The sequence below is a fragment of the Mugil cephalus genome, chromosome 9, assembly GCF_022458985.1.
Source record: "Mugil cephalus isolate CIBA_MC_2020 chromosome 9, CIBA_Mcephalus_1.1, whole genome shotgun sequence".
NCBI lineage: Eukaryota > Metazoa > Chordata > Actinopteri > Mugiliformes > Mugilidae > Mugil > Mugil cephalus.
The window spans coordinates 13,196,718-13,208,821 of NC_061778.1; the positions used below are offsets into that span (position 1 = coordinate 13,196,718).

The 12,104-nt window shown below is 41.7% G+C and overlaps 1 protein-coding gene across 1 annotated transcript in view; it reads right to left on the bottom strand.

Moving 5' to 3' along the window:
* Positions 1-12,104, bottom strand: part of drd2a (dopamine receptor D2a) — a 37,843-nt gene that overhangs the window by 16,262 nt on the left and 9,477 nt on the right. Inside the window, exon 2 of the mRNA XM_047595197.1 lies at positions 1,991-2,301. Within this exon, the coding sequence (XP_047451153.1) occupies positions 1,991-2,269 (279 nt within the window). The 5' untranslated portion in view covers positions 2,270-2,301. The remainder of the gene's footprint in view (positions 1-1,990; positions 2,302-12,104) is intronic.

Sequence of the window (12,104 nt, forward strand, 5' to 3'; positions counted from 1 at the left end):
TACTGTCTCGTCGTTTATCCCTCCTCACATTAGCAGGAGGTGACGATCTAGGAGGGGCACGCCAACACGCCAACATCAGATGAGGATCCCACTCCAAACACATGCTGGGTAATCCAGTTTGACTTGGACCAACAGTCAGCGCTTAACTCTCAGCATGTTATCCCAAAGAGGACTTCACCCCCCCAAAAAATGACTGTCATTAATCTTTCTGGATAAAATGCCTGTACAGTCTTGGTTTAAGTCTTTCCTGTGGTGTGAACCTGGCGTGAGTCGCACCCCCTTCATATGTGTTCTGCCATACTGTAATCAAGATCTAGATAAAAATCTGCATTGCTCACGTGAGTAATTTTGAATTTCCAATCTAAGTTAAAAATAATAAGAGCGTGCCTGCAGAAACAAGGGCAGCACATTACCGGACGAGTGTCCCTTTTATCCCCTGCCTATCTGTTTGCATGTTCCCCGCAGTATAGATTTGCAGGAAACACATCTGTCAAATTTTGTGTCCAAAAACATGCTGCGACTCGTATTTGATGGCGGTTCCAGCGCTCGGCGCACTCCACGCCTGTGACCTGTAAACAAACACAGTGAGCAACACACACCTGTACAATTAAACCCCTTCCCACCATCTAACGTTCACTTTTCCACTGCGATATCAGACTCAGTAAATTACTCAGAAAACGTTATGCTAGCATTTGGGGCTTTGATACATGGCTGATTACAATTCAACTCCCACATCCCCGCCATGCTTTGAAGTGGACTCCCTCTGTGTGTACCCAGCTGCCCACATCAACAAAGAAGGCAAGTAAATACTTCTAATAAAAAACCAAGCACAGCGTGCAGGTTGCATATTTAATGGATAAACAATCTTGACTGATTATTAGTGCTAATGATTACACAAAAATGGTTTGTTTATTCGGACAAATTGTACTAGATTGTTTTTTTTTGTTTGTTTTTTATACTCCCCACGGATGTAATATTACTGCAACAGAGTGGCACTTTCCCAATCACCAGTGTGCTGCATGTTCAAAAAAACACACAAACAGGCCTGGACTATGACATTGTATGGATGCACTGTAATCTGATCAGAGTGATAATCATCATGACTCACAGAGAGAGAGACACAGGAGGATTAGAGTCCCTGTTGTCTTAGATTGCCTTTCTCTACATCAGACAGCGTGACCTAAAGCCTAATGGTCAGAAATAACCCCGGGACAGAGAAGATAGATACAAGAGATGACAAAGACGAAGGCGAAACAGGCAGAGATGCGTTTTTTTTTTTTCGCAAAGATAGCCCGCTTCCTGCTTGCTATTGATTTGCTAGATTTGAGATGATTTTATGCTCGACCCAAGGCTGTGTTATCTTTAAGGTTGCAGTTGTTAGCATGCCTAGATGAAAAGGAAACGGCAACGATATCCCGAACAGGAAGGCCAAATTATATATGCCAGTATTTGCAAGTATTATTCCCAGAGAGATCTGACCCCTGATCGGAGAGACTGGTCTGACATGTTGCCATTGTCACTTAGTGCTGCTACATTACAGGCCTTTAACCACTGGCAGGACTGATGTTTACGATGCTGACATGAACACATTAGCCCTCACCCTTGCTTCACCTTGAGCCCCTGACCTGCAGATAACTGCGGGCAGCTTGCTTTGCTCAAATGCTTTTCACCAAATTTCACATAAAGGCATGTCAGAATGTGCTTGGCTATTTGGGAAAAGAGAAGTATGAATAATGTTCAGTTCTTTTGCTGATATTGGAGAAAGAATGTAAACAGCTGTTACATAACAGCTCATACACTACAGCAATCATCTATTTCTTCTATTTTCTCTCTAAAACAATGAGAGGAAAAGGTTCAGAGGGAGCAGAGATAGGGGGAGCATGCTGCTTCATAGGGCAGGCTATTTGTGTCTCTTCAAATATATACAAAGATTACTGTGTGTGTGTGTGTAAAATGGTGTATGGCTGTGTGTGCGTTTCTGCTACCGTACCTCTAAGTAGACGACCCAGGGCATGACCAGCGTGGCCACCAGAAGGTCAGCGACAGCCAGGCTGACAATCAGGTAGTTGGTGGTGGTCTGCAGAGCCTTTTCTCTGGACACAGCCATGCACACCAGCACATTGCCAAAGACGATGACGAAGATGAGCAGAGTGAGCAGCATGGCGTAGTAGTTGTAAGGGTGCTTTTGCTCCCGACCGGTTTCGTTGAAGCCCCATGTTCCGTTTTCATAGAAGCTGTCATTGTAGGCATACTGGGTAAAGACATCCATTAGCTGTGAGTGACGAAGGCCAAGAATGGGCCCTGCAAAGCATGCAGACAAAAAAAACAAAACAAACAAAAAAAAAAGAAAAACAGCATTTGAATGTTGGTGGATTCACATGAATGTTTTCAAGCGGAGAGAAAGAACCGTAATCAGATATTGCCTTAGCATCATCTGTATCCATGCAGTAATTGCTTTACAGAAGCAGCTTAAAGCCCGCTGCAGTCGGTAATGTGTCTGTCTTTATTTTGAATTATAGTGGCGATTCCAAATGTGTTCAAGATGATGCGGAAGCCGTCTGCCATATTTCCATCAGATGAAATTATAGCCACAGAAACGCCAGCATCTTTTTAAAGGGAAAAATAAGACATTCATTAAGGAAAATGCTGGAAATTCAAATGAATCCTGCCTCCGCATTCACCCCAGCACATTGTGACAAGTTTTTACCCTCAACTAAAGACAGCTGGTATAAAAAATATATTTTGCATTTTATAGTATTTTTAATTTTTTCATGAGCAAAAAGTTTTGTTCAATATGTGCTTCCAATACAGCGAGACAATACTGTGTTCAGCACTGAGACATTGAAAGCAAGGTTAATGTAGCTCTTTTACACAGTATATTTTATGTCTTTTGCTGCCTAACCAACTGAAGTCTTGTTTGTAGATCAGGGTCTTCAACATTTTTCAGACCGAGGATCCCCAAACTGATGGAGAGATTAAGTCAGCCAAGTGTATATTTAGAAATATACATTATCATCATTTTGCATTCAGTATTTACCTATTCAAATAATACACAGGTTCAAATATTATTATTCTTTTATTATTTCAAACATGTACAACAGTAGGGTGACCGTGCAATTGCCTGAACATAAATATAGATATATCATGCACTGTTAGCTTCTCTTCTGTTAACATTGCAACGTGCATCTGGTGGGATTTCACCTGGGGAATGAATAGGCTCTCGACCAGTTGCGGAGGAACCTGACAGAGGAGGCTTAGATTGACAGGTCTAGTGTGGTGCTCTGTGTGAAACGGTTCTCTTCTGACATATTTATAAAATCTGTTGGATACACGTGTTAATGTGTATTTAAAGAAGTTTTCATTTGTGGGGGAAAATTGTGGGAAAAAATATAAAAAATAAAAAAAATTCGAATCAACCAAAGATACCTCCGCGGACCCCCTGTGGAAGACCTATGTTGTAGATAATGTCCTGTTTTATTTTGATTTTTATCCGTGTCATATTAAACTTAACTTCTTGTTTGTGCTTGCCTTCCTGCCTGTGTAATTGTGTCATCATGTTCCTTAATAATCCAGCCCTTGCCCCTTTGAGATGATTTGTCTACCTTGTCTGTGTTGCAGCCTGAATTTGCTTTACCTTCTTGCTTTCACCTCATTCATTTTATTTTTTTTTTTTGGATGATTTACATACTCTGGACTCCACTCCCCGTCTGGATTTCTTTACATTTGGACCTCCATTTCCTCATCAAACAACATTTCCTACAACAACTGGTGTTCAGTGGAATATGTGACATCATGAGTATGTTAGCAGAGAATATGATACAAACAACAACCTACACAGTGAAATACTGAAATATTGCTTCATGACACTACTAGAGCAAGTCTGTCCGTCAATCTTCTAAACACAAATACCAGCGCTTCAAAATGTTAGCACTAGATCTTTGCTTCAAACAAATATGTGTACGTTTTATTTCATTCATTCATACAAAGTGCTCTGAAGAGACAATAAACCACCACCCAACCTCCTACGTTTACTAGCTCCCTGTTTTTCAGTGTGGCTGGCAGTGAACTTGTTTTAACAATCCACATTTCTTCTGAGAGGGTTTAGCCTGTCTCAAGTGTGCTCTTTATGTGATCCCAGACTGACTAGATGATGTTGAGATCCCGGCTCGGCGGGAGCCAAAGCAGCTTTTGCAGGACTCTATTCTTCTCGGCACTTAAGACACCACCTTAGGAGTCTTCGGGCTGTACTTTTAGTATTGTTGTCATGCTGTAGAACGAAAATTAGGATCGATCACATGCCTCCCTGATGGGAAGGCTATTATAGGTACCTTGTCACCACTGTACTGGCAACAAACCCAGGAGCATTCGGTACAGCTCTCACCCAATGTCGCTTCCAATTTAACCCAAATAGTCAAGGCAGTTATTACTGGATGAGACAACTCAACATTTACCAGCTTTAGAAAGTTATAGTCAGTATTAAGCTCCTTCTTTAAAATGTAAGATGCATACTTCAAATGTTTTCTGACATCTGACCTGTTTCTTATAATGAACCCTCTAAAGTGCAAGTGCGCACGCACTGACGGCTCTTAACACATAACCCCAGTCTGGAGTTTGTTGTTCTTGCATCACCCATGAGCGAGATAGGTAGCCATTAGTAGCTCAGACAATAAATAAATCATCAGCAGCCCTGAGTCAGCTTTTAGCTCACGATTGTTGTGCAATTTTTACTTAATAGATTACACCCCCGCCCCCCATGACACTTCAGCGGTTTCAGAAAATGAATGAATGAATGATATACGTAACCATGCGCAATATCTATTTAATATATCCATCTAAAAAAACATGTACAAAGCGCAATTGTCCTTCGCGAAAAACTGTAATGGAAATGAAGTTACTGGAAAATCCTATAGTAATTCAGTCATCTTATACCATGTGTTTCATTTTTTTTAATGTTTTTTTTTTCTGTTAGACAGATTAATTGAGCTAGAAGCAAATTTGCCATCTCGCCCAAACACTGTGGTGATGATCCAACATTGTTCTAAGTGGTGACTAAATATCACTTTACTTTGATCCATTTGTCCATTAATTTTTTTTTCCTCCAATAACAATGTCACGCCTTCTCAGTGAATTTGACGCTGAATATCTTGTTCACAGATTTGCCAAGTCAAACTGGGGGGGGGGAACTAAAACGCATGACAACCTTTCAGAATACAGGCAGATCCTATTTTATAATACTCCTAGCAGTGCAGCTCCCTCATACCTGTCTAGATTAATGTTCATGTCATCCTCTGCTTTCGCAGCTCCATTTTCAACCCCTTCCTTCCCTCTCACTCACACTCTAATTGGTTCTGCAGCCTGAAATCCCCTGTCTAAATCTAACTCATTTTCCAACCCAACAATTATTTTCTTACCCTTATTAGAGTTTGTCTTTATTTTCTATTTAAGTTATGACAGTTATCTACTTCCCCCTTGCTACATTTCAAGGAAGAAATGTTTCACCTTTTCCTCTGCTACATTATTTAACCATGATAGTTACAACTTTCTTTTAGTGTAAACTTATAAAAACTTAGCAATAAAAACATTGTTAAAATGTACAAGTGTCAAAGCAGTGTCAATAAATCATTTTAATCCAAAAAAACAACCATACCATATGATTGATTCAAAGAGGAACAATTCCTGTGATTGCTCTTCTAAGGTGGGGGAAATGTGATGCTGCTGTATTCTACAGCGAGTTCAGATGTTTCTCAGCAGTGATTTCTGTCTTTAAAACAGTGCCACAGGCAATATGAAACATGCAGCAGTTATCTTTAGCAACTCTGACACATGTTTTACATTTTTTTCCTTGATGTGTTCGTGTTTCCGGCAGGTTTTTTTCATGGTATCATTAATGAACGCCGTCTCTTCAGCCGGGTCCTTGTCGCTGTAGATGCCAGTAAACAGCACAGACATTTGCTACCTGCTTGTGCACTGTGTAACACTCTTGAAGTGACTTAAGCGGCACCCTGGTTTTATCCCGTTTTGTGGCCCATATCTTACATCTATCTACGTTTGTCTTGTAAAAAGCCCTTTTCAGAGAGTGTTTTGTGTCCTTTTATGAATACCAAGTATTGTTATTCTGAGGTCCTTGAACTTCTCTCTAGATCAGGACATTTCAAAGGACAGACTGTCAGTCATTTGTGAATTTTTAATAGGGCCTTGTACGTCCAGCGTACAGTACATCTGAATGTCACTGCGTTGATGAAATTACTTCTAAGAGGTTCACACTCTTGGTCTGGCCTTGACAATAAATTACATGACTTGTGCAGAGGGTACTTAATCTCCATATTACGTACGCATACGTTTATCAACGCAACAAAGTATTTATGCTGCAACACTGAAACATTGACACATTTCTTCTCTTGAGACACCTGGTAGCCAGCCAAAGGAATAAGAAAAGTTACCAGAGGAGGGCAGAGGAAAGCCTCAGAGAAAGAAGCGGGAGAAGGAGGATTAAGTGAGAGAAGAGAGCGAGGAATCATAGTGAGGGAAGCGTACTCCCGTTAGGATGTGTAAGCATTGCTCTGGGGCACCAGTCTGTGTGTGTACCCTGCAGATGCCCTGTGCTGTCCAATCTTATTTATTTGCCCACTCTACTCCCTTCGTTACAGTATGTGAAACTGTTCCCACTGCTGCCCGCTCATAAACAAAAGCCTGCGCCGCGCTCATCATCTCTGATGCCTTAACTGTCTCCAACAGATTTTGTCCTCTGTGACGTGTGCTCGATGGAAACAGGTGACGCCTCTCCGGCGGATAAATCAGAGGTCAGGGTCAGCGACTAAAAACAAAGGCAGTGTCCTTGTGCTCAATGAATCCTCAACATACACGACACCTTCTGCATGTTAAACCATAAGCCAGTGTCCCCTTTAAATTCAGCGTCCGCAAAGCAATCTAATAATAAGTTTCATCTGCGGGGCTAAGTAGTTTAGTTTAGTTTATATTTCTGGCTGCAACACAATAAGCGAGATTGATTCCACCGCTGCTAATTCAAATTCCAAACCAGGTTCCCACCCACAAACAATGTCATTTATGGGAATCCTCAAGATAGCGTTTACACTAATTGGACCGTGAGCACAAAACACAACACTAGCTGATGAGTGAGGTGAAGATGTGATTTTGAAGGGTTTGTTTGCTATTGCAGGCTTCAGTTTCCCCCCTCTTCCTTTACCTGAGACAGGTGAAGTCAATGTTAATCATGGTGTCTTGTGTTCTCTCCCTCAGGTGAGGCTGATTGGGGCAATCAGAAGGAGCCTATAAGTAGGGGGAGGACGCGCTGCCCACTCTTTCATGTCTTTCTCCGCAACAGCAAGAGCTGTTGTGTGCAAATGTCTTATGTTTGACGGGTCTTGTGTTCTTTATTGTCTTGGTTTTGTTTTTGATTAGGGATTAGTTTGGGATGTGTAGGGTTAGCAGGGAAACACCAGCTCCTACAGCCTTTTGAGGGCTGGCCTAAGTGGCTTCTCCTGTTTTATTTTCCCGGCCCATCGGATTTAATGTTTATTGTTCAGGTTGCTTCTGTTTCTTGTTAGCAAATTGAGGTTTAAGGCAGCTTTGGGGATCATAACCCTGGCCTAGTCCTTGTTGTCAGAATGCTGAACATGAACAGCTTGGAAACTGCTAGCCAGCCAGATTTTTTTTGGACCGAAGTTGAGACTATCCATACATGGTCCCAGAGCCAGAATTTCACACAAAGATCTACTCAGCAGTTATAAAATCACTGAAATAACAGATCTTGCTGAACATAGAAATGCACCTGGAGGCATTTCTGCTAAAAGAAAGATGCTTTTAACGTTGTCCCTATAGATTTATGTATATAATTTTCAGGGTTTATGAGAATACGCTAAGGCTTAGCTTAAAAAAAAAAAAAGCCAGACAGCTTGGAGTACACAGTGAAAATGAAATGGCAAGTTGTTAACTACGAATGTTTTATGAGGGGCATGTTGCCTCAATCCCCTTGGCAATTTGTAAATGAAGTGCTCTAAAACTGCTAATTCAGCTTCTGCGGAAATGACATCGAACAGATGTGTGTATCGGTCAAAGTGAAGCTAAATGATAGTTTCAGTCTGAATATGAGGCTCCTGTCAAACACAACGCAAGACTGTGTTAATCTTCATCAAAGAACAGGCTAAGGCCAGGATGAGCATGGATACAATTAAAATCTGTCATGTAATTATTTCAATGCTCACAAGGATGTGCTTATTACGGAGTCCACACCTGGCCTAGAAAGCAAAACTCTTCTATAGGGAATGAGTGTTCAGCCCAGTCTCATGTCATTTCCCTTCTGATTATTGCCACCGCACCAAATGCTTGAAACGGAAACTTTGAGAACTTCGTCATTTCTTTGTGTGCAGTGGAGATCACTCTCATAGGCAGATCAACATGGTGAACAATTGGCAAACAAGGTGCAAAATACAAGGTTCTTATCTGAACGCATCAAATGCACAAATAATTTCACAGTCGACAGGTTGTAGCTCTTCGTAGCTTCCTAACCTCTCCACTAATAGCAGCTCTTCCGGTTTCACCTTTTGAATGATGAACACAGACGAAGGAGAAAACTCTTAACGGCCATCTGCTGGTCTGAATTACGCGTTTCCCTCCATGCAGGGGCAGAATATGCAGTAGAGTTATGGGGAAACTGGATTCCTTTAACTGACTCGAGTTCATGTGAGTCACTCCAAAGAGCCAAAAGAGAACTGGGTATTTGAGTCGCTGAGTCAGTCACCCAGATGCAAAAAAAACCCACGTCTTCACAAACTCCACCAACTCCCAGTCCCCAGTGATTCACACCGCCAACACCACTGATTCGAAATGTAAGAATGTTGCGTCCCATCCATTAAATGTACAATATAAACATAAATTGCCAGGATTCAAAGAATATGGGCAAAAAATATTCACATAAGAAGTTTTGTTCCTATCTCTTCACATGAGACAATTGTTTTTCTAATGTCAATTCATAATGTGATGCTGAAAGGGTGGAACTTTATAGCGAGGACACTGCAGCATGCAAACAGCAGTGAGTCACACATTAGAGCTGTATTTTATCTTTAAATTTGACAGCGGAAAACGAAGCGGAAAAATCATTTAACCTCCTGATTACCTTCTGCAAGACAAACATAACGCGTATAGTGAATAATTTCTTTGCCAGAGATTACCGGAACCGAGCAGCAGACTTTCAACTCAATAAGGGAGCAGCTCTCCCAGCGGTGAGAGGGTGCGTGTGCTGCTGCTGCTGCTGCTGGGGAGGAAGTGAGCAACTGAGGGATTTGTTTGTTTTGTGAGTGCGGCAAGGCTACTTTGAGCAACTGCGGGATTAATTCGTTCACGGCTCATAGCAGGGAGGGGAAGGGGAAATTGAGTTGAAACCTGAAACTAGAGCTGTTGCTTTTCCCACGTGGCTAATACAGCAATTAACTTGATGCATTGTATATATTTTAACGAGTTAGAATAGCACAATAGTGGCATGTTGTCCGGCCTCTTCCTTGTAGACGCGGGGACGAGTTAATAGAGACAAGGAATCATGATTCACCTGTCAGTTAAATGAATCTCGGGTTTCAAGCGATTTGTTCTGGACTCGTACATACAGTACGTACCAGCTGGAAGTTGGCTGCTCCTTTTGGTCCAGACACGGGGGACGTGAGTCACACTTGACCTTCCATGCCAGCAGTTCTTTGGTGCTTTGGTGCGTCCGTATCTTAACAGAGTCACCATACTTCATCTTGTCCTTGTTTGTTTCCTCCCTACACTGCTTGGAAATGTTTTGGTATGATAAAGGATTTCAATTAAATACAACTATGCTACTAAATGAATATTCACTCTCAAAGAGAACTAATTGGCTTTTCATATCTGCAAAGATACAACTGTGTTGCTGATCAATACTGCTTTCTCTGTAATTATTTCCTGCTTTGAAAAGACACCTTTCAGCCCATGCTCTATTTTCCAGAAAACGGCACTTTGTGTTTTTCAAACAAAGAAAATTGGGATTTTGAGGTACTGCAGCAATTAGCCACAGTTTTTTTTTTTTTAAACCCATAAAAGTGAGTCCTTTGTTCTAGGCATGTCTATTTGTAGCCACCGCAAGTGACACTTGTCAGTGGTGTTGCAAATCTTCTGTCATTATCCTCTCAGCCTCTCAGAAGCTGCTGCGTGTCTTGTGGAGTGTAAATAAGACCATCAGTTATTGACTGACGCTCTATATTTACTGCTGCTAAGAAAACTCTTACATATAAACTCCCATAGATGAAATGACCGTGGTCCGACTGAGAGCTTTAACTTCACAGTCGCGCAGAAACGAAGTAGCCCCATGGGTGTTTTTTCATGTCCTATTAAACAAACGTGGCAGCCAGACAAATAGACAAAGTGTGAAAGCAATGATAAAAAGGAATCAAGTGGACAATTATAGATGAAATTACGTGAAAATTGTTGCACCAGTTGCATCAGTTACCATCACTGGATGTGGATGTGTGTTGGGAACCAGCACTGCCAGTAAACTGGCGAACTGAGGTGAACTGCGAAGCCCAGAACAATCGAATGTTAAACATGATCTGACGTGTAGTGCAATGCATTTCATCTTAAATAATGGCTTGGCTTTATGCTCATCAGCAAACATGCACAAATCCAATGGCCCAAAGAGGTACACTTTTGTATGTGCGGGTCAGGTTACATAACATGTTCACACTTTATGTTAGTGCTTGCCTTGAAAATCTACTCTGAGCTGAAATGCTGCTTTTTTTGTCTAATTGACTGATGGAGAGGTTGCAATGGCATATCCAGTTCCACTTAGCAACGAATGAAGTAAGGCTCGAGGATTTGGTGTTTAACATCTGGGCCTCTTTGTTTGATACTGTTCCAAATGTCAGAAAACGACTTGCTGTAGTAAATTACCGTGAGCATTTATTCACAGTGATGGACTTGGAAATGTTGTGCAAGGTCATGCACCGCACAAGTGGGGGAAAAAATAAAGTGAATGACCCGTGGGCTGGGGGGCACGACTCTTGTGGATCACAAGAAAAGCACATTTGTAACGGCAGAGCAAATAAAAAATAGTCACTATTATTTTGTCAACGATCAAGGGAGGAGACGTTTGCTTTACAGACTACATACCTCTGGTTTCGTTTTCTTTTTTTTTTTCTTTTTTTTGAAATGAGCTTTTCAGTTTCATTATCGTCTTCACTTGCATGGTTACCCCTTTTCTCTTCATATTGACAGTTAAGTGCAAATCAATCTAAATGGCCAATCACCTCAAGCCACGTGTGAGATCCTTTGAGCACGAACCATTGCTTACGAAAACATAAAAACACCATTTGCTAGCCAAGTGTGTGATTACATTTAAAATCCATGCAGATTAGTGTTTTGCCTGGCTTGGCTCAACGACTGGAAGCAGACGAGCTTTGTTGTTGAGATGTGACTTGGACGAGAGTGTACCAACTTGGGAACACAAAGTAGAGATTCTCAGTGCAGGTCTTATGTACTTTAGTCGGCTCAATAACAGCAACTGGAAATGTCTTAAACTGGGTAATGACGAGGCTTGAATGTAGTAGCATCACTGCTGCGGAGTCCATCAGCAACATTTATTTGAGGCACTATCCACAGAGACCTGCTAAGATTCAGCATTACATGAATACTGAGAGCTGTCCCCGCCATAAGGTATTCTTTCCCACACAGCCTTAACCGTACAGAGCATTTGCATTATTAAACAGGTGGATCACAGAGCAGCAGCCACAGCGTATTCAGCTCTCATCATTAAACAGGTTAAGATGGTGCTCCAGCCGTCCAGGTGACCTCGGAATTGTGAGCAGCTGACCTATCCCGGATAAAAGCCTTAAATAGCCTAACCTCACTTCCTACCCACAATCCTTCAGACTCGCATCCATCCACATCCACTTATTCCCAGGTGACCCCAGCGCCGATCCGTGAGAGCAGTAGGCATTATCTGAATATCCTGGATTTCCACAGCAGTGACAAGGCCTTTCTTGCGGACCAGAGAGCTCCCTGGCATCAACTATCCATAAATAAATAAATAAATAAACGGACTGATAAGCCAGTAACTGCCCATCTTTCATTTAGGGTTC